Consider the following 22,067-nt stretch of genomic DNA (forward strand, 5'->3'; position numbering starts at 1 on the left):
AGGAATAGAAGAGGGAGAAGAGTATCAACTAAAAGACACAGTAAATATCTTCAACAAAATCATAGAAGAAAACTTCCCTACCCTCAAGAATGAGATGACCACGAGCATACAAAAAGCCTTCAGAACTCCAAATAGGTTGGACCAGAAAAGAAATAACTCCTGACACATAATAGTAAAAACATCAAGTGCCCAAAGCAAAGAAAGAATACTAAAAGCAGTAAGGGAAAAAGGTCAGATAACATATAAAGACAGGCCAATCAGACTCACACCCGATTTCTCAACAGAGACTTTGAAAGCTAGAAGAGCCTTGACAGACATCATGCACACCCTAAGAGAGCACAAGTGCCAGCCCAAGCTGCTATACCCAGCAAAACTATCAATCACCATCGATAAAGAGATGAAGATATTTCAAGACAAATCAAAATTTACACAATATCTGACCACAAACTCAGCACTACAACGAATTATAGGTGGAAAACCCAATACAATGAGGGAAAATACAGCCTAGTAAAAACAAGAAAACTCCTAAACAAGAAAACTAAAAGAAGAAAAAGACACAGACACAACTCAACCCACAAAAGCAATAATGGCAGGAAACAGAAACAACTATTCCTTGATATCTATTAACATAAATGGACTCAACTCCCCAATAAAGAGACATAGGCTATCAGACTGGATACATAAACAAAATCCAGCCTTTTGCTGCATACAGGAAACTCATCTCAGAGACAAAGACAGACACTATCTCAGAGATAAAGGGTGGGAAAAAAACTTCCAAGCAAACAGCTCCAAGAAGCAAGCTGGAGTGGCTATTCTAATATCGAATAAAGTAAATTTCCAAGCAAAAGTTCTCAAAAAAGATAAGGAAGGACACTTTTTACTCATTACCAGGGAATTCTGTCAGGAGGAACTCTCAATCCTTAACATATATGCTCCAAATAAAAAAGCACCCACATTCATAAAAAAAATCCTACTAAAGCTGAAAAAATACATTTCACCCCACACAATAATAGTGGGAGACTTTAATACCCCACTCTCACCAATGGACAGATCATGGAAACAGAAACTGAACAAGTACACTGCAAAACTAGCAGAGACTTTGAACCAACTAGAATTAATAGATATATACAGAACATATTATCCTAAAGTAAAAGAATACACCTTCTTCTCACGACCCCATGGCACCTTCTCGAAAATTGACCACATAATTGGACACAGAGCGAGCTTCAATCGATATAAGAAGATTCAAATACTCCCATGCATCCTCTCAGATCACCATGGTCTACGGCTGGTCTTTAACAACAACAAAGACAACAAAAAGCCCACATACATATGGAAACTAAACAACGCTCTGTTAAACAATAGCAGGGTCAAAGAAAAAATAAAAAAGGAATTAAGGATTTTCTAGAATTCGACGAAAACGAAAACACAATATACCCAAACCTATGAGATGCAATAAAAGCAGTACTGATAGGAAAACTCATAGCCCTAAGTGCTTCCAAAAAGAAACTAGAGAGAGCTTACATCAGCAACCTGACAGCACAGCTAAAAGCCCTAGAACAGAAGGAAGCAGATATACCCAAAAAGAGTAGACGGCAAGAAATAATCAAAATTAGGGCAGAAATAGACCAAATAGAATCAAAAAGAACCATTAAAAAAATCAACAAAACCAAAAGTTGGTTCTTTGAGAAAATCAACAAGATTGATAAACCCCTAGCAAGACTAACTAGAGGGCAAAGAGAGAGTATACAAATTAACAACATCAGAAAGGAAAGTGGGGACATAACAACTGAAATGAGGAAATTCAAGAAATCATCAGATCCTACTACAAAAACTTATACTCCACAAAATTGGAAAATCTGGAGGAAATGGATGAATTCCTAGACAGATACAAGATCCCAAAGTTAAACCAGGACCAAGTAAACGATCTAAATAATCCTATAACACCTAAAGAAATAGAAGTCATCAAAAGCCTCCCAACCAAAAAAAGCCCAGGTCCAGATGGGTTCAGTGCAGAATTCTATCAGACATTAATTGGGGATATAACACCAATACTCTCCAAACTATTCCAAAAGATAGAATCAGATGGAATACTACCTAACTCATTTTTTGAGACTACAATAACCCTCGTACCTAAACCACACAAAGACCCTACAAGGAAAGAGAACTTCAGACCAATCTCACTTATGAACATTGATGCAAAACTACTCAACAAAACCCTTGCAAATCAAATCCACGAACACATTAAAACGATCATTCATCATGACCAAGTAGGCTTCATCCCTGGGATGCAGGGATGGTTTAATATAAGGAAATCTATCAATGTAATCAACCATATAAACAAACTCAAGGATCAAAATCACATGGTCACCTCACTAGATGCTGAGAAAGCATTTGACAAAATCCAACACCCCTTCATGTTAAAAGTCCTGGAAAGAACAGGAATCCAAGGTCCATACCTAAACATAATAAAAGCAATATACAGCAAACCAACAGCCAACATCAAACTTAATGGCAAGAAACTTGAAGCAATCCCACTAAAATCAGGGACTCAACAAAGTTGCCCACTCTCCCCCTACCTATTCAACACAGTACTGGGAGTCCTGGCTGGAGCAATTAGACAGCAAAAGGAGATCAAGGGGATACAAATCGGAAAGGAAGAGATAAAAACATCACTCTTTGCCGATGACATGATAGTGTACTTGAGTGACCCCAAAAATTCTACCAGAGAACTCCTACAGCTGATAAACAAGTTCAGCAAAGTGGCTGGATACAAAATTAACTCGAACAAATCAGTAGCCTTCCTATACTCAAAGGACAAACATGTGGAGAAAGAAATTAGGGAAAAGGTACCCTTCACAATCGTCACAAAAACTATGAAATACCTTGGTGTGTCTCTAACTAAGCAAGTGAAGGACCTGTATGACAAGAACTTCAAACCTCTAAAGAAAGAAATTGAGGAGGATCTCAGAAAATGGAAAGATCTCCCATGCTCATGGATTGGAAAGATCAACATCTGAAAAATGGCCATTCTACCAAAGCAATCTACAGATTTAATGCAATCCCCATCAAAATTCCAACCCAGTTCTTCATGGAATTGGAAAGATCAATGTGCAATTTCATATGGAATAACAAAAGACCTAGAATAGCGAAATCCATCCTCAACAACAAAAAAACATCTGCGGGAATCACTATCCCTGACCTCAAGCTATATTACAAGGCAATTGTGCTGAAAACTGCATGGTACTGGTACAGAAATAGGCATGTGGATCAATCGAATAGAATAGAAGATCCAGAAATGAGCCCTCATGTACATGGTCACCTGATTTTTGACAAAGGAGCAGTAAACATTCATGGAAAAAGGACAGCCTATTCAACAAATGGTGCTGGTCCAACTGGCACTCAGCATGCAAAAGAATAAAAATAGACCCTTTCTTATTTCCTTGTACAAAGCTCAAGGGTAAGTGAATCAAAGATCTCCACATTAAACCAGATACACTGAAACTATTAGATGAGAAAGTAGGGAAAACCTTAGAACACATAGGCACAGGAGAAAATTTCCGGAACAAAACACCAATGGCTCAAGCTTTAAGGTCAAAGATTAACAAATGGGACTTAATGAGATTGCAAAGTTTCTGTAAGGCTAAGGATATCGTCAAGAAAACAAAATGGCAACCAACAGAATGGGAAAAGATCTTTACCAACACCACATCAGATAGAGGCCTAATACCCAAGGTATACAAGGAACTCAAAAAGCTAGACACCAGAAAATCAAATAACCCTATTAAAAATTGGGGTACAGAGCTAAACAAAACGTTCTCAGTTGAGGAACACCGAATGGCCGAGAAACATCTGAGGAAGTGCTCGACATCCTTAGCCATCAGGGAAATGCAAATCAAAACAACCCTGAGATTCCACCTCACACCAGTCAGATTGGCCAAGATCCAAAAATCAGATGATAGCAGATGCTGGCGAGGCTGCGGAGAAAGAGGAACACTTCTCCACTGTTGGTGGGGTTGCAAACTAATACAACCACTCTGGAAATCAGTCTGGCGATACCTCAGAAAATTGGATATAGTACTACCTGAAGACCCAGCTATTCCACTTCTGGGCATATGCCCCAGAGACACTTAAATACACAACAAAGATATATGCACCACAATGTTCATAGCAGCTCTATTTATAATAGCCAGAACCTGGAAGGAACCCAGATGTCCTTCAGAAGATAAATGGATACAAAAATTGTGGTACATTTACACAATGGAATACTACTCAGCCACCAGAAACAATGACTTAACCAAATTCTTAAGAAAATGGCTGCATCTAGAGAATATCATCCTGAGTGAGATAACCCAGTCACAAAACAACAGACATAATATGCAGTCACTGATATTGGGATGCTAACCCCAGAGGCTTGCACTCCCCCAGAAACAACTCACAGACTGTATGAAGTCCAGAAAATAAAGAAAACAAAAAAATATATATTTACAAAACAAGAAGACTTCGACAATTTCCATGTTGCATTTTGTTTTGCATGTACTTTACGCTCACTGTAACTATTAGGTTTCAATGCATACTGTCAAGCCCTTGAAAAAATCAAGTACTGACTAAAAAATATATTCACATAGTTTTATGTAAAAATTATTTTAATATCTGAAAAAACAGTACTGACAAAAATGTATAATTTTAAGCAAAATATGTTTAAAATCTGTACGTTTATCTTTGTTTTGTAAAATAAAGTCGTTTTAAAAAAAAAAAAGAACTACGCAGGAAGACTGCCTAGCACTTAAAGGAATCATGGAACAACAGAAATGCAAACTCACTTGGAATTTAGCCTATTTTATTTACTGTTTAAGTTGAAATAAATAACATTATAGAAATTAAATGAGTATACAATTATACCTTTATCTTCTTGGATGAATGGTGTCTTTCAAAGCAAATATAAAAAGTACAATTAATTTTTTATGTATCCATTATGTTTCTCTTCATGAACAAAATAAAATTTAAAACTTACACAAGAAAATGGATTTGTCTACTCAATAGTCTCATAAAAAGAAAAAATTGCCTTTTAGTGTGTTTTAAAATGTAATTAAATTTATTCTTGGCCCCTGAAAAGATTCATGGCTGTCACGGTGCACAGCTGTGGGACCAATGTGGAGCCATGGTGGTCCTTGCTGTGATGCTGATCCTGAGTAACCTGAAGCCCAATCCTAATTCCTGCAAACAAGATGATGGATATGAGAGAAGTAGGAAATATAGCAGAGGCCAGAAATGAGAAAACCAAGGAGGAGCCCAGCCTTAGCTGGCTTTCAGGGAGGGCAGACTCCATTTTTACATCTGAATCCAAAAAGATGGATTTAATGCACAACATAGTTTCAGGCACCAGTACCAGCTTTTGAATCTCTGGAGACTTTAGTAATCTCATTGATTTAGGTTTAGTTGTTCCAACTCAACTTACTGACTTATCCCAGATTGGGAATGGGAAAGATGTAATCATCCAAGCACTTAAAAGCAATTATGGAGGTCATCTGGTTGAAGAGATGATGATATTTTTCAAGCAAGAGTTCGTATTGAGGTGCAGTTGGCTTCCAATAGAAAAAAGTGGCGGTGTTGTTACTACAGCCTGTTATGACTCACAAAGTCTAGAGATTCCGTACAAGTCTGTTCTGTTCTAGCTTGTTCCATTCTTTCTGCGGGGACAACAGCCATTCCAAAACAAATGCTCCTACCTGAAGCACTGGAATCCTATTATAATGATGCAAAACCCTGGGGTACCTGGCCAACCCTGCCAAGTTTCCTAAAGGAAGCAAGACTTGAACTCACCATAATGTATGGATATGTTTGACCTGATATCATGAAAGATGAAGTCTTCAGAATGCTCAGCACTTGGAAGTATCTGAGGCAGATTTTTTTTGGTCTTGCTCCTGATCAGGTGATAAACATGGCAGATAAAAAAAATTCTAAAACATACAGATTTCTTCAAGTATTACAGCTCCTTAACTCCCTTCCAAGCAGATTTGTGAGCCAGATTTATTGTTTCTGTGGTCATATCTATTGGGTTTTTTTTTCCTACCTGATATTACATAATAATACTGCACAGAGAAGCTGAGCCTTTGAGGGTGCAAGTCTCACAAATCCAAATGATGGCAGTCTTTAGAAAGGTGATAAAAAAAACTGATTAAAAATAAAAATAAAATACATTTTCACAACCAAAATAAAATACATTTTCACAACCAAAACTTGATTCATCAAAATCGGACGTAAATTTCTGGCTGCCGAGAACTGAGCTCACTTAAACACATCAGGTTTAAAATGTGGTTTGAAATAGTAAAATGAAATGTAAGAGAAAACAAGGACACTTGGTGGCGCTGCAGGCTAAGAATATGAAGAATGAGCTCTTCAGACTCACAGGAAGTCACTTCATTAACCTGTGAAGCAGAATTTTGGAAGCTTCGGAGGTGAAGGCAACTGGGTGGCATTTATGTGATTATTTAGGAAGAAGGCATCTTCCTAATTGGATTTACTCCAATATCTTCACGGACCCTCATGTGTGGATTATAATCCACTGGAAGAAGCAGTGCCCTCTGGACTAAATCTGAACAATGGAGACAGCTCTAGCAAAAATACCTCAGCTAAGGCAAGTGGTTTTTCTTATTATGTTGTTACTATTGTGGCAGTCTGACGCTGAGACAATTAGATATTCCATGCCAGAAGAAACAGAGAGTGGCTACTTGGTGGCTAACCTAGGGAAAGATCTGGGACTCAAGGTGGGGAAAGTGGCCACTAGAAAAGCTCAAATCCATTACAAAGGAAACAAGGAGCTTTTGCAGCTGGAAGCAGAGACAGGGAATTTGTTCTTAAAGGAAAAACTAGACCGAGAGGTGCTTTGTGGGGCGACAGAACCCTGTGTGCTGCACTTCCAAATCATATTGGAAAACCCTCTGCAGTTCTTCCAAACTGAACTGCAGCTCATAGATATAAATGACCACTCTCCAGAGTTTCCGGACAGGAAGATGCTTCTAACAATTCCTGAGAGCGCTCTGCCAGGGACCATGTTTCCTATGAAGGCAGCTCAGGACCTGGACATAGGGAGCAACGCTGTTCAGAACTACACAGTCAGTCCGAACCTGCATTTCCATGTGGTTACTCAGAGCCGCTCAGATGGCAGGAAGTACCCAGAGCTGGTGCTGGACAGAGCCCTGGACAGGGAGGAGCAGCCTGAGCTCACTTTAATCCTCACTGCTCTGGATGGTGGAGCCCCACCCAGGTCTGGAATCACCGAGATTCACATTGAAGTTGTGGACATCAATGACAATGCCCCCCAGTTTATACAGTCACTCTATGAGGTGCAAGTTCCTGAGAACAATCCCCTCAATGCCTTAGTTGTTACAGTCTCTGCAACGGATTTAGATGCTGGGGTATATGGCAGTGTGGCCTACTCTCTGTTTCAAGGGGATGGAGTATCTCAACCATTTGTAATAGACAAACTCACCGGAGAAATCCGTCTAAGCAAAGAGCTGGATTTCGAGGTAAGTAGCAGGTACAACATAGAAATTGCAGCCACAGATGGAGGGGGCCTTTCAGGAAAATGTACTGTGGCTATACAGGTGTTGGATGTGAATGACAACCCCCCAGAGTTGACGATCAGGAAGCTCACAGTCCCTGTCCCAGAAAATTCTGCAGAGACTGTAGTTGCTGTTTTTAGTGTTTCTGATTCTGATTCGGGGGACAATGGAAGGATGGTGTGTTCTATTGAGAACGATATCCCATTTCTCTTGAAACCCACATTTGAGAATTATTACACTTTAGTGACCGAGGGGCCACTCAATAGAGAGAGCAGAGCTGAGTACAACATCACCATCACTGTCTCAGACCTGGGCACACCCAGGCTCACAACCCAGCACACCTTATCAGTGCAGGTGTCTGACATCAACGACAACGCCCCCACCTTCACCCAAACCTCCTACACCATTTTTGTCCGAGAAAACAACAGCCCCGCCCTGCACATAGGCACCATCAGCGCCACAGACTCAGACTCTGGCTCCAATGCCCACATCACATACTCACTGCTGCCGCCCCACGATCCACAGCTGGACCTCGCCTCGCTAGTTTCTATCAATTCAGACAATGGGCAGCTGTTTGCTCTCAGAGCACTGGACTATGAGACACTTCAGGCCTTCGAGTTCCACGTGGGCGCTACAGACCAAGGCTCACCTGCGCTCAGCAGCCAGATCCTTGTGCGTGTGGTGGTGCTGGATGACAATGACAATGAGCCCTTCGTGCTCTACCCGCTGCAGAACGCTTCGGCACCCTGCACCGAGCTACTACCCAGGGCAGCGGAGCCTGGCTACCTGGTCACCAAGGTGGTGGCTGTGGATCGCGACTCGGGCCAGAATGCTTGGCTGTCGTTCCAACTACTTAAGGCTACAGAGCCAGGGCTGTTCAGCGTATGGGCTCACAATGGTGAGGTGCGCACCACCAGGCTGCTGACTGAGAGGGATGCTCCAAAGCACAAGCTCCTGCTGCAGGTAAAGGACAATGGCGATCCCTGGCGTTCTGCCAGTGTCACTCTTCACGTGCTAGTGGTGGATGGCTTCTCGCAGCCTTACCTGCCATTGGCAGAGGTGTCGCAGGATTCCACGCAGGAAGCGGAGGACGCCTTAACACTCTACCTGGTCATAGCCTTGGCATCTGTGTCTTCTCTCTTCCTCTTATCTGTGCTGCTGTTCGTGGGGGTGAGGTTGTGCAGGAGGGCCACGGAGGCCTCTCTGGGTGACTACTCTGTGCCTGAGGGACACTTTCCTGGTCACTTGGTGGATGTCAGTAGAGCAGGGACCCTGTCCCAGAGTTACCAGTATGAGGTGTGTCTCAGTGGAGGTACTGGAACAAATGAGTTCAACTTTCTTAAACCATTGTTTCCCATCCTTCCGACCCAGGCTGCTGCTGAAGAAAGAGAAAATGCTGTTGTGCACAATAGCGTTGAATTTTATTAGAGTGCTTATTTTGATGTCGTGGTTACCTCTAGTTTCCTTAACTATCTCTGACGTAGAATTGTATAGTGCCATAAATCAGCTCCTGATATATATGTTTAATTTATTCTTTGTTTTGGATCAAATTATACACATGTGATCCTACTCTAGAGAATTTGATTCTATTGCATTGTGTTTGTTTATATTTCTACGCCATAGTGGTGCATGCTGGTTTTTTACAGTTATTATGGTTTTGCTTTTTGGTTGTAACAAATTAGAACTGTTTTCATTGTTAGAGGTGTCTTGATTTGTTTTCGTTATTTCAGACAGGGTCTTACACTGTAGCCCTGGCTAATCTGAAATGGATGACTTTAAATTTGGGGAAATCCATCTGCTTCTGTTGCCCTATGTGCTGGGATTATGAGCATGCATGAGTAAGCTCAGTGAACGCCTTAATAAAAATCAAATACCGGTGTGTTTTCTGTTTATTCAAGCCACCTTATTTCTTGACAGTCTTCTTGATGCTAAGTTGAAAAGTGGAAACTGCTGCACAGCGTTTTATTTAACCCATTGTTGGTCCACTGAATATAAATGATGCTGCTCATGATATCTGAGGATGCAATAGAATGGTTATGGGCTTTTTCATTTTAAATTGCTTCATTTTGTTTGCTTTTCCTGTCTTGATCCTTGTGATAAAAAATGGTAAGGCTTTAAGTCAAATTATAATATGACAAAAATCCCATAATGATCCTCTAAATAGTGTTCTCACAAAGTAGAAACATGCCATGCCATCGTTGTAATAGGAAAACAAACATTAATAACATTCCAGGTGCCACTCAAATGACCCTTTACTGCCACTGTTGGCCCAAGTATAGCAAGCGTGCTGACTTCCAGTTCTATAGTGCTGCCTCTTTTGAGTTTATGTAAATTTCTTGTAGGTTACCAGTTACTTCTTTCACTCTATATTGTGTTTGTGAGATGTGTGCATAATATTGCTTTAATGTTTGTTATTTTATAATTTTATCACAAATTATTATTCTAGTCGTGAATACCACAATTTATTACTAAATTACTCATTTGTCTTAGTGTAAGGTTTGGCTGTTATAAATAATATTACGAACATTCTCACATATATATATATATATATATATATATATATATATATATATGAGATGCATGTCTGCATTTGTGATGAACATTCACTTCTTGGGGTTTGAGTTGTATAAGTAAACTTTCAATAGATTTTTCCAACTAGTTTTAAGATTAGCTACAGACAACTTACAAGAAGCAATATCTGCCACATACAACTTTGTTCACATTCTTGCTAAAACTTGCTCTAATTGGCAAGCACTGTATGTGTGTGTGTGCATGTATGTGTACAGTGTGTGCATGTGTGGACCAAGTCATTTGCATGGAGGTCAGAAGACACCTTGGGATAGCCTACCATCTCATTTCAAACAGGGTCCCCTTGCTGTTTTTCTGCTGTATGCACTAGGGAATTTCTTGTGTCTGCCTCCCATCTCCCTACAGGAGAACTGGGATTTAAACCAGACAAGAGTATTTACCCATCAAAACATCTTCTCATCTCAAAAGCACTTTCAAACAATTTCAAAAGGTCGTTTTTATAAACTTTTTTATTACTAAGAAATACATTTTAAACCATTATCAGCTGAATTGTTAGTATCTCCGATGTTTTGTGTGGGGAGGGTAATATCAAGATATTATCTTTCTCATTAAAGTACCAAAGTTCTTAAAGAACTTAAAAGACTTTTCTTTATCTAGATAGAGTTCAACACCTGTTGTAATGCTGATAAAATTTTCTTTAACTTTGGGAATACTCTTTAAGCTATATTTGAAGCCACCTGGTGCCACTGTAGCCACAGAAAGTGAATAAAGTAATTTTTGAGATAATATGCCATTAAACTGGAATCAGAACTGAGAGCACCCTAAATTAGTCAGAACCCCCTATACTGTGATGTAATGGAAGAAAACATGGGAGGATACATTTATTTTGGCTCACGGTTTCAGCTCATCACTGAAGGAAGAGCACCTGTTGAGGTGATAAGAACCTAGAGGAGAGATTGCTTACCCGGTGTTCTTTCTCTATTTTCTTCTCTGATGTTGACTCTGGCCTATGGGATGATGCTGCCCACATACAGTGTGGGTTTCTTCTCTTGGTCAGTTCTCTAGTGAATTCTTCACAGACGTTGCAGGAGGTATACTTCACCAGTCCTGTCTGTACTGCAATCAAGGTGACAAGTGACTAACCATGACCCCATTCAAAAAGAACATTTAGAAATGATCTAGACATGACCAAACCCACTCAAAACCTTTATAAGTAATCTAGACATGACAAAACCCACCCACAATCTTTATAAATAATCTAGACATGACCAAACCCACTCACAATCTTTAGAAATAATCTAGACATGACAAAACCCACTCACAATCTTTAGACATAATCTAGACATGACAAAACCCACTCACAATCTTTAGAAATAATCTACCCATGACCAATCCCACTCACAATATTTAGAAATAATCTAGCAATAACCAATCCCACTCACAATCTTTGGCAGTCGGTTTTATTTCATTAGTTCCATTTGTTATTCAAGTGCTCAAGAAGTGTGCATGCTCAGAAATGTTTTTTCTTAAACCTTAGAGGATTGTGATGTTGATTCTCACTATTCCATTGAATATATGCATGTGATTTCTAGCTATAACATTATTTCAACCATCAGATTTAAAATTTGCTTTACTAAGAGTTAAAATATTATTATTATATTCTAATATCTCACCTTCCATTGTCTCAGCTGTTATATGAAGTTTGACTTTAATAAATTTATCTTTAAACAAATACAAAATTCATCAGAAACCAATTATATGTATCATGTATTATGCTCTTGAATGGATACTTCCCACATTTTAAATGATACTTAAAGATGCTTTTGAATTTATTAGGAAAGAGCAGGACAGTAACAGAATATAACCACAATATTCAATCATTAAATTCCATAGTGTATTTGAATGTAATCCCTTTCACATTATCTGTATTTCTTATTTTTGTTTTAGTTTTTTCTTCTTTTGAGACACAGTCTTTATGTAGCCTAGGCTTGGCTCAAGACTGTTGTCCTTCTTTCTTAGATTCCCAAGTTCTGGGATTACAGTTGTGCAACACTGTCCCTTAGTAGAGGTATTTCTTGAATATTATTTTCTGAATCATGACATAGACAGATTACAATAGAATAATATATTTAGTCAACATGAGGATGTTTTGTCCAATGAAAAGTTATAATAAAACCTCAAATTTCTCAAAACAATGACCAATTCTACTCCTCTAGAAATAAAGTTAAATCTTAAAATTCTTATGACAAATATCTCTTTCTTCTCATTCCTATTTTAAAGTATTCATTGTATTTAGATATTACTATGATAGGTACCTTTTGGCTGCAGTTTCCTCTTCGTGGCCTAATGATTATCATTACTGTACTCATTTGTGGTCTTGTAACAAAGTAAGTCTGTTACTCACGCCATTTATGAGTCATGCATTTTAGAGAAGTTAACGTTTAGTTCAACATCAACGTTCACACTTTCAATAATTTGTTGATGTGTTTATTGGGACAATTAAAAAGTGTTTGTCTTAAACTCATGAGTTTACTGAACTCATAAGAGATCATTTGTACTGTTAAAGAACAGTCATTTTCTATGGGAAGTTGACGTGGCCAGAGAGAATGATTTGTAAGTACATGCAAGACTGTGTGTGGTGTGGACTCCCCTTACATCAGCAGGCAACTGGATTCAAGATATACAGTGGGTCTGAAACTCAACCTAAAAACAAAACACAAGTATGTACACAGAAACAAGTCTCCTAAGAAGCCCTTCACACACTCAGTTTGGAAACATCGACTCAAACGTCTTTATAATGCTCAGAGTTGGATAAAAGTCTTCATAATGCTCCATATTGATCTGAAGATTTCTCATGAAGTTATTGATTTGAACGCATGGTGGCGGTGTAGGCTAAGAGAATGAGTAAGAACCTTTTAGCGTCCTCAGACTCGGCTTCATCTTGAAGCTGAAGCAAAAGTACGGGACCATTTCTACTGCAGCTAAGCGTTTCTGAGAAGAGAACCTGTAAGATCAAATCTACAATTCTACAGCAAAGGTTTCTGGGAGGCCAAAGTTACCTCGGTGATTAAGAGCTGGAAGAGATTTTTTTCCTCTGGAATTAGCCAATAGAGATGTCACACACGAAAGTGTGGCGCAAGACAAGGCAAGTGATAATTCTGATTACATCCATTCTTTTGTGGGAGGTGGGTTCAGAATCAATTCAGTATGCCATGCTGGAGGAGACAGAAATTGGCACGTTTGTGGCCAACCTGACTAAGGACTTAGGACTAAGGGTGGGAGAACTGGCTGCTCGGGATGCTAGAGTGGTTTTCAAGGGAAACAGACAGTATTTGCAGCTTGACCCACAGAACCAGGATTTGGTGCTAAATGAAAGACTGGATCGGGAGGAGCTGTGTAGCTCCACAGAGCTTTGTGTGCTGTCTTTCCAGGTGTTACTAAAAAATCCTTTGCAATTTTATCAAGCTGAACTGAGGGTTATAGATATAAATGACCACGCCCCAGAGTTTCCTGCCAGAGAAATTCTCCTTAAAATATCAGAAATAACTCCACCCGGAAAGATATTCCCTTTGAAAATGGCACAGGACTTAGATTCTGGCAGCTACAGCATTCAAAGCTACACTGTCAGTGATAACCCTCACTTCCACGTGCTCACTCGAAACCGCAGCGATGGCAAGAAGTTCCCTGAGCTAGTGTTGGACAGAGCATTGGACCGTGAGGAGCAAGACCAGCTCAGAATAAAGCTCACTGCAGTGGATGGTGGGTCTCCGCCTCGGTTAGGGACCACGGAAATTCAAATACTAGTCTTAGATATAAATGACAACACACCCGAATTTGCTCAGGAGCTCTATGAGGTCCAAGTTCCTGAGAACAACCCGATTGGCTCCCTGCTTATTACCGTCTCAGCAAGAGATTTAGATACTGGATCCTTTGGGGAGGTGTCTTATGGACTGTCTCAAGATGATGACATTAACGAGCCTTTTGAAATAAACACAAAGACAGGAGAAATTCGATTGAAAAGCACTTTGGATTTTGAAGCATTTCAGTTTTACCATGTGGATGTTGAGGCCGTAGACGGTGGCGGGCTAACAGGAAAGTGCTCATTAGTGGTCCAAGTATTGGACATGAATGATAATGCTCCAGAAGTGATCCTGTCCTCACTCATCAGCCCCATCCCTGAAAATTTGCCAGGTATCATAGTGGCAGTATTCAGCGTTTCAGATGCAGACTCGGGAAATAACCAGCAAGTTATGTGTTCCATAGATGACAATCTTCCATTTCTTCTAAGACCATCAATGGAGAATTTCTATACTCTGGAAACGGATGGGGCATTAGACAGAGAGAGAAGAGCTGAGTACAACATCACCATCACAGTCACTGACATGGGCACACCCAGGCTCACAACCCAGCACACCATAACAGTGCAGGTGTCTGACATCAACGACAACGCCCCCGCCTTCACCCAAACCTCCTACACCCTGTTCGTCCATGAGAACAACAGTCCCGCTCTGCACATAGGCACCATCAGTGCCACGGACTCAGACTCGGGCTCCAATGCCCAGATCACCTACTCCTTGCTGCCGCCTCATAACCCACAGCTGGCTCTCACCTCTATGGTCTCCATCAATGCAGACAATGGGCAGCTGTTCGCGCTCAGGGCTCTGGACTATGAGTCTCTGAAGACCTTCGAGTTCCGCGTGGACGCCACAGACCAAGGATCTCCCGCTCTCAGCAGCCAGGCTTTGGTAAGGGTGGTGGTGCTGGATGACAATGACAATGCGCCCTTCGTTCTCTACCCGCTGCAGAACGCCTCAGAGTCCTGCTCGGAGTTGCTGCCCAGGGCAGCGGAGCCTGGATACCTGGTCACCAAGGTGGTGGCTGTGGATCGCGACTCTGGCCAGAATGCCTGGCTGTCATTCCAGCTGCTCAAGGCCACGGAGCCCGGGCTGTTCAGCGTGTGGGCTCACAATGGCGAGGTGCGCACCACCAGGCTGCTGAGCGAGCGCGATGTGCCCAAGCACAGACTCCTGCTGCTGGTCAAGGACAATGGGGATCCTCCGCGCTCTGCCACTGTCACACTGCATGTACTGCTGGTGGATGGCTTCTCCCAGCCCTACCTGCCTCTGCCAGAGGTGGCGCGCGACCCTGCAAAAGAAGAAGATGCTCTAACACTCTACCTGGTCATTGCCTTGGCCTCTGTGTCTTCTCTCTTCCTCTTGTCTGTGCTGCTATTTGTAGGAGTGAGGCTGTGCAGGAGAGCCAGAGAGACCTCGCTGGGTGCCTGCTCAGTGCCTGAGGGACACTTTCCTGGCCATCTGGTGGATGTCAGCAGTGCTGGGACTCTTTCGCAGAGCTACCAGTATGAAGTGTGTCTGAGGGGAGACCCTGGGACTGGTGAGTTCAAATTCTGAAAGGCAATTAACCCCCACTTTCCTTCTGTGGGATCTGAGAGGAACACAGAGAAAAGTCCTACTCTTTGGAATAGCTCCCTATTCATCTATATAGTGTAGTGATAAATTTTGTTTAATCTTAGCAATATCTTTTAACTCATATCTGCATGCTATCGCTGTGTATTGATAGAAGCTTATGCTTTTTCTTTTTATTGTAGTGTCTGGAATTGGAACCCAGTGTCTCATGCAGGTTAGGCAAACTAAACCACTGAGCTAAATAACTTCTCTTTTCTTTTCTTCTTCTTCTTCTTTTTTTTTTTTTTTTTTTTTTTTTTTTTTTTTTTTTTTTTTTGGTTTTTGGAGATTGGAAATTTTCTTGATCTTTCTCTCGTTTATTTATTTACATTCCGAGTGTTGACCCCCTTCCTGATACACTCTCCAAGAGTTCTTGACCTTATCCCTTCTGAGAGGGTGCTCACCCACCCATCCAGTCACACCCTCTCACGCACCCCCCTCCACCTCACCTCCCTCTCACATCCCCCTTCCCTGGGACATCAAGAGAGACAGGTTGGTTTTTGTTGTTATTTATTTTTTGGGGGGGGGGTGCTTTTTTGGGATGTTTTTGGTGGTGGTGTTTTTTTTTTTTTTTTTTTTTTTTTTTTTTTTTTTTTTTTTTTTTTTTTTTAGTGTAACCCTGGAACCCTGGCTGTCCTGTAACTCACTCTGTGGACCATGCTGGCCTCGAACTCAGAGATCCACTGCCTCTGTCTTCTGAGTAGTGGGAGTATAGTTTGTGCCACCACAGGTCTCTGTAGCCTGGAATCCGCTGAATCTCACTACACTGACCTGGCTGTCTTGAAATTCAGAGAGACCCACCTGCATCTGTCACTTTAGTACTGTGACTAAGACTTTGGCCATCATGCCTGGCCTGGCCTGTACCATTGTCACTATGCTTGAGATGGTACTTTTTAGAAAGATGGGTTCTGGAGATTCCACTGGCTTCTCTATTATGCTCATGGTCTGTTTTTAATTAGTAGCACTAATTAAAATTTAATTAATTATTTGACAAGTTAAATAAAAATATTTTAATAGAATATGAAATCAAACAATCTTTTGAGTGTATTATCATGTAAAGTCTTTGGGATTCCATTTTAAACAAATGATTAAATTGATTTTACTATGAGTTTGTAGAAAATTTTCAGTGTCAATACATATTACTGAATTTTGCAAACTTAGTCACCTTTTGAGGTCACTGGTTATCAGGTGCATCTTTAAATATAAATGTAAGGACCTCTAAATGCTAAGACACATACCTTATGTATGCATAATTAGGAATGTCTCTGGTTTTAATAATCAACACATATTTCTTAAATGTAGATTTTACTGAACTGTCAATTTATTAAATTATAGTTTGTGAACCTTGTACAAGAAGAGTACGGTCTTGTAGCATCAAAATACATACAACGGTTGAATAAATCTTTGCTTAATGTTACCAACCATTCAACAGTCCTTTCTTTAAAAATCAAATATTCTGCAGAGTGTCGCCAACATTCTAACTACAACACTGTGCCTTTGCCAGTGAATGAAGATTTTATTTTAATTTAATTACAAATACACAAAACTTTAAACATTGCCACTCACTAAGGTTATCTTCTTTTTTTCCATACAGAAAATACATTTCTGCTTATTTTAAATTTTATTGCTGAGAATAAAATCCAGGAGGGCTCATTTTACCTTGCTTTTCTCTAACAGTTTGGGAGTTCAAAGATATTGTGTTCGTAAATATAAATCTAAATTATATTTTTAAAACCTTCACCCTCTGGTTTCTCAAGTATTTGTCTTTTCTCCTCTAATATTTATGAACATCATTTATTAACTACAAAGCGATTTCTGTTTATAATCTTGTTTTGTAGGTTATTGTTGCCATGTTGTATAAAAATGCTCTTTTCAAATTTCTATCAAAGAAAAGCAATTAGTACTGAAGCAGTGTATGGATATTTTACTTTTAGCCTTAATCAAAGTGGACTATAATGTGCAAAGGAAGCATCTACTCTTTGTAATTCTCGATACTTATTTCTCAAATTGCACCCTTTTTCTTGGCGACATTTGCTTTTTTCACTCCAACCATACAGCTCTGGGTGGAGCTTCAGTATTTTTAAATTATACAATCTCCACAGACCACAGGTTGTGCGCTGTCTCATCCCCTGCATACAAAGGACAAAATCCTTCCCAGGAAATGATCGACTTTACAACATTAACCTCATTATCTTCTTTGTATTTCAAAAATGACGGTTAAACTCTGAGTCAGAACTGACTACTCACAAAGCAAGTGACCGTCTCCAGTCAAATTTACTGGTCATCTCATAGAGTGCACCAATGAAGGATAGATAGTTCCAAAGAATGTATGCCCCAGAGACTGAAATAAACACACAGGCAAACAACCAATAACAAAAAAATTATATCACCCTTTAGTTGCCCTTCAGGAGTTTCAGGCACATTGCCATTTGAAAGCTAAAGACTGTATTTTTAAAATAACAATAATTATTATTTATTCATTTAAAACAGAAAAATAGTAACTTTTACAATAAGATGAAAACTCTTCCAAGAGCAAGAATTTTTGTTTGTTCCTTCACAGTGCTATGATCAAAAACTAAAGGATTACTTATACAGATAAATAAGTTCTAATGAGCGACTGCCTCTGCAGAGGTTTTTGTACTGAGTTTGTTCCTCCATGAGAAAGGTATATATTTCTCACATACAGCCTAGCTACCTCAAGGCTGCCAAATGAGACTTCATGGAAAGGAAAGGAGCTCATAGAACAACACTTGGACCTAAAAGGTGGGCCACACATTTAAGCCTTTACAGTGCACTTAAACAAAAATTATCTGAAGTTGTAAAGCAGAACGCTTGGTGGCGCTGCAGGCTAAGAAAACAGAAACTTGGTGAATTTGTGACTGTAAATCAGAGCCATTTCTTACAGAAGAAAAGGAAGCTTTTTCTGCAAATCGATCCTTTCAGAGAGGCAGATAAGCTGTGTCCCGCAACATTAAAAGGGGGAAAAGCTCAAATTTACATAGCCAAGATTCCGGAGTTGTTCCTAAAGCAATTCTTGGGTGATTAACTGCTGCATCTTTTGGATCAGAGGAACGATGGAGACATCACTCCACAAGGCACCACAGAAAAGGCAAGTGACCACCATTATCCTTCTGTTACTACTTGGGGAGGCAGGCAGTGCAGCCATTAAGTATTCCATTCTAGAGGAGACAGACAGAGGCTCTTTGGTGGGGAACCTAGCAAAAGATTTAGGGCTGAGTCTAAGGGAGCTGGTCATCAGGGGTGCCCAGATTCTTTCCAAAGGAAACAATCAGCTCCTGCAGCTGGATCAAGAGAGTGGAAATTTGCTCCTGAAAGAAAAACTGGATAGAGAGGAGTTATGTGGGACCACCAACCCATGCATCCTACATTTCCAGGTGTTACTAAAAAGCCCAGTGCAATTTATTCAGGGGGAAATACAGCTTCAAGATGTAAATGATCATGCTCCAGAATTCATGGAAGATGAAATTCTCCTTAAAATCGTGGAAAGCAGCCACCCAGGGGCCGTGTTTCCATTGAAAATAGCTCAAGATTTGGATGTAGGGAGCAACACAGTTCAGAACTATACAATCAGCACCAACGACCATTTCCACATTCTCACCCGCAATCACAGCGACGGTAGAAAATATCCAGAGCTGGTGCTAGACAAAGCACTGGACCGGGAGGAGCAGGCACAGATTAGATTAACACTCACGGCTCTGGACAGTGGGTCACCTCCCAAGACTGGGACTACCCAGGTTGTCGTTGTGGTCATGGACATTAATGACAATGCTCCTGAATTTGCCCAAGGGCTCTATGAGGTGCATGTTCAAGAGAACAGCCCAGTGGGCTCCCTAGTCATCACTGTATCCGCAAGAGATTTAGATGCTGGGACACACGGAGAGCTCTCCTATTCCTTTTTCCAATCTTCAAATCAAGTTCTTCGGGCTTTTGAAATAAATAAAGACACCGGAGAAATTAGAGTAAGAAAAATGTTGGACTTTGAGGAAATTCAGTCTTACCGCATGGAAATCGAGGCCGCTGATGGGGGAGGCCTTTCAGGGAAATGCACAGTCGTAATAGACGTGACGGATGTAAATGACAACGCTCCTGAACTCACCGTGTCATTACTCATCAGAGATATTCCAGAAAATTCCCCTGAAACTGTAGTTGCGATTTTTGGAATTTCAGATCCAGACTCTGGAAACAATGGGAAAATGGTGTGCTCCATCCAAGACCATCTTCCCTTCCTCTTGAAACCTAATGAAGAAAACTACTACACGTTGGTAACTGAAAGAGCACTGGACAGAGAGAGCAGAGCTGAGTACAACATCACCATCACTGTCTCAGACCTGGGAACACCCAGGCTCACAACCCAGCACACCATAACAGTGCAGGTGTCTGACATCAACGACAACGCCCCCGCCTTCACCCAAACCTCCTACACCATGTTTGTCCGAGAAAACAACAGCCCCGCCCTGCACATAGGCATCATCAGTGCCACAGACGCAGACTCCGGCTCCAATGCCCACATCACCTACTCGCTGCTGCCGCCCCAGGACCCACAGCTGGACCTCGACTCGCTTATTTCCATCAATGCAGACAATGGACAGCTGTTCGCGCTCAGAGCATTGGACTATGAAGCACTACAGGCCTTCGAGTTCCACGTGGGCGCCACAGACCGAGGCTCACCTGCGCTCAGCAGCCAAGCACTGGTGCGGGTGGTGGTGCTGGATGACAATGACAATCCTCCTTTCGTGCTCTACCCGCTGCAGAATTCCTCTGCACCCTGCACTGAGCTGCTGCCTAGGGCGGCGGAGCCCGGATACCTGGTCACCAAGGTGGTGGCTGTGGATCGCGACTCTGGTCAGAATGCCTGGCTGTCATACCAGCTGCTCAAGGCCACGGAGCCCGGGCTGTTCAGCTTGTGGGCTCACAATGGCGAGGTGCGCACCACCAGACTCCTGAGCGAGCGCGATGTGCCCAAGCACAAACTGCTTCTACTGGTCAAGGACAATGGGGATCCCCCGCGCTCTGCCACTGTCACTCTGCATGTACTGCTGGTGGATGGCTTCTCTCAGCCCTACCTGCCTCTGCCAGAGGTGGCGCGCGACCCTGCAAAAGAAGAAGATGCTCTAACACTCTACCTGGTCATTGCCTTGGCCTCTGTGTCTTCTCTCTTCCTCTTGTCTGTGCTGCTATTTGTAGGAGTGAGGCTGTGCAGGAGAGCCAGAGAGACCTCGCTGGGTGCCTGCTCAGTGCCTGAGGGACACATTCCTGGCCATCTGGTGGATGTCAGCGGTGCTGGTACCCTGTCCCAGAGCTACCAATATGAGGTGTGTTTGACTGGAGGTACTGGAACAAATGAGTTTAAATTTCTTAAACCAATACTTCCCAACTTTTTAAATGAAGGAGGTTACAGAAACACAGAGGAGAATTCCAATTTTAGGGATTGTTTGGGGTTTAGCTAGAAATCACCCTTTGGTCTCGTATGATGAATATTCACTGATGCACACATAATTTCCCAACCGTTCACTCACAGAAAGAGATCTGTTCTAGCATGATATTTATAGTTATATTTGTAACTGTTTCAGATTGTCGAGTATTCCTTGCATAATTTTGCTAACCATCTTTCCCTCAAGCACACAGTGTAGCTTCAAAATGCTCTTTCTTGGTGAGATTTGTTTTTATCACTTAAAAAAATGTTTAAACATTAAGAGATATTTTTCAGATTCCTGGTGTCTGAGCATGTGCACTGATTTTTTTGCCATCAAAAAACTTCTGTTGCACATGTTTTCGTTATTGTTAGGGTGAATTTAACACTATTGTAAATCATGGAATAATTTTCAATCGTACAAATATTTTTATGCGCTTCTAAATTCTATGATGCTGTTTTCTGATTCCAAAAGCTTCAAAGGAACCATTATTTAATCAGGATTATGTTTATAAATTAAGTATTTCTTTCAAAATAGATAAAAGTTCATTTAACTATCTTATAATATTCTGAAAAACCCAGCCTGTTACATAAAAATAGTGGACTTATTACTACACTTGTGACTAGTTTTTCATAAATGGCATTGGCATGTAGTTATTCTTATTCTTTTAACATGAGGCATATGCCACATGATTAATACATACACAGTAAATACAAAGAACACACAGTAGTATGTTTTCAGAAGAAATCTTTTACTAAGTCAATATTATTCTAAAATGCATCTACTGGAGCTTGAGGTGTAACTAAATGGATCAAACGTGTTCAGCATTCATGATGCCCTGGATCCAATGCTCAGATCCAAATTTAAAAAAAAATAAGTTCTGCATGTAAAAGTAAATAAGATTTTAATTAACAAATTAGATCAGTTCTCAAGAAGTGAATTATAATAAAATTAAAATATATAATTAAAACTATTATTGACTAGAAAGATGACTTTATGCTTAAGAGGAAATGTTGTTCTAAGGACCCCAGTTTAGTTGTCAGGACTGATATCTGGTGATTGGCTCACAAATAGAC

General features: G+C 40.8%; 2 protein-coding genes across 2 annotated transcripts; both read left to right on the forward strand.

Annotated features, from left to right (window-relative positions):
- Nucleotides 1-6,602: 6,602 nt before the first annotated feature.
- LOC308423779 (protocadherin-3-like) lies at nucleotides 6,603-15,505 on the forward strand (the record flags this gene model as incomplete). Its single annotated transcript, XM_080920539.1, has 2 exons — nucleotides 6,603-8,978; nucleotides 13,199-15,505. The coding sequence occupies 2 exons, from the start codon at nucleotides 6,603-6,605 to the stop codon at nucleotides 15,503-15,505; spliced, it is 4,683 nt and encodes a 1,560-aa protein (XP_080776665.1).
- A 3,089-nt stretch (nucleotides 15,506-18,594) lies between these two features.
- LOC308423135 (protocadherin beta-14) lies at nucleotides 18,595-21,027 on the forward strand (the record flags this gene model as incomplete). The annotated part of the gene is made up of 1 exon (XM_080919778.1): nucleotides 18,595-21,027. Exon 1 carries the CDS (start codon nucleotides 18,634-18,636, stop codon nucleotides 21,025-21,027), a length of 2,394 nt encoding a protein of 797 aa, XP_080775904.1. The 5' UTR covers nucleotides 18,595-18,633.
- Nucleotides 21,028-22,067: the final 1,040 nt, after the last annotated feature.

This window comes from Micromys minutus (assembly GCF_963924665.1).
Source record: "Micromys minutus genome assembly, chromosome: 8".
NCBI classification, from domain to species: domain Eukaryota; kingdom Metazoa; phylum Chordata; class Mammalia; order Rodentia; family Muridae; genus Micromys; species Micromys minutus.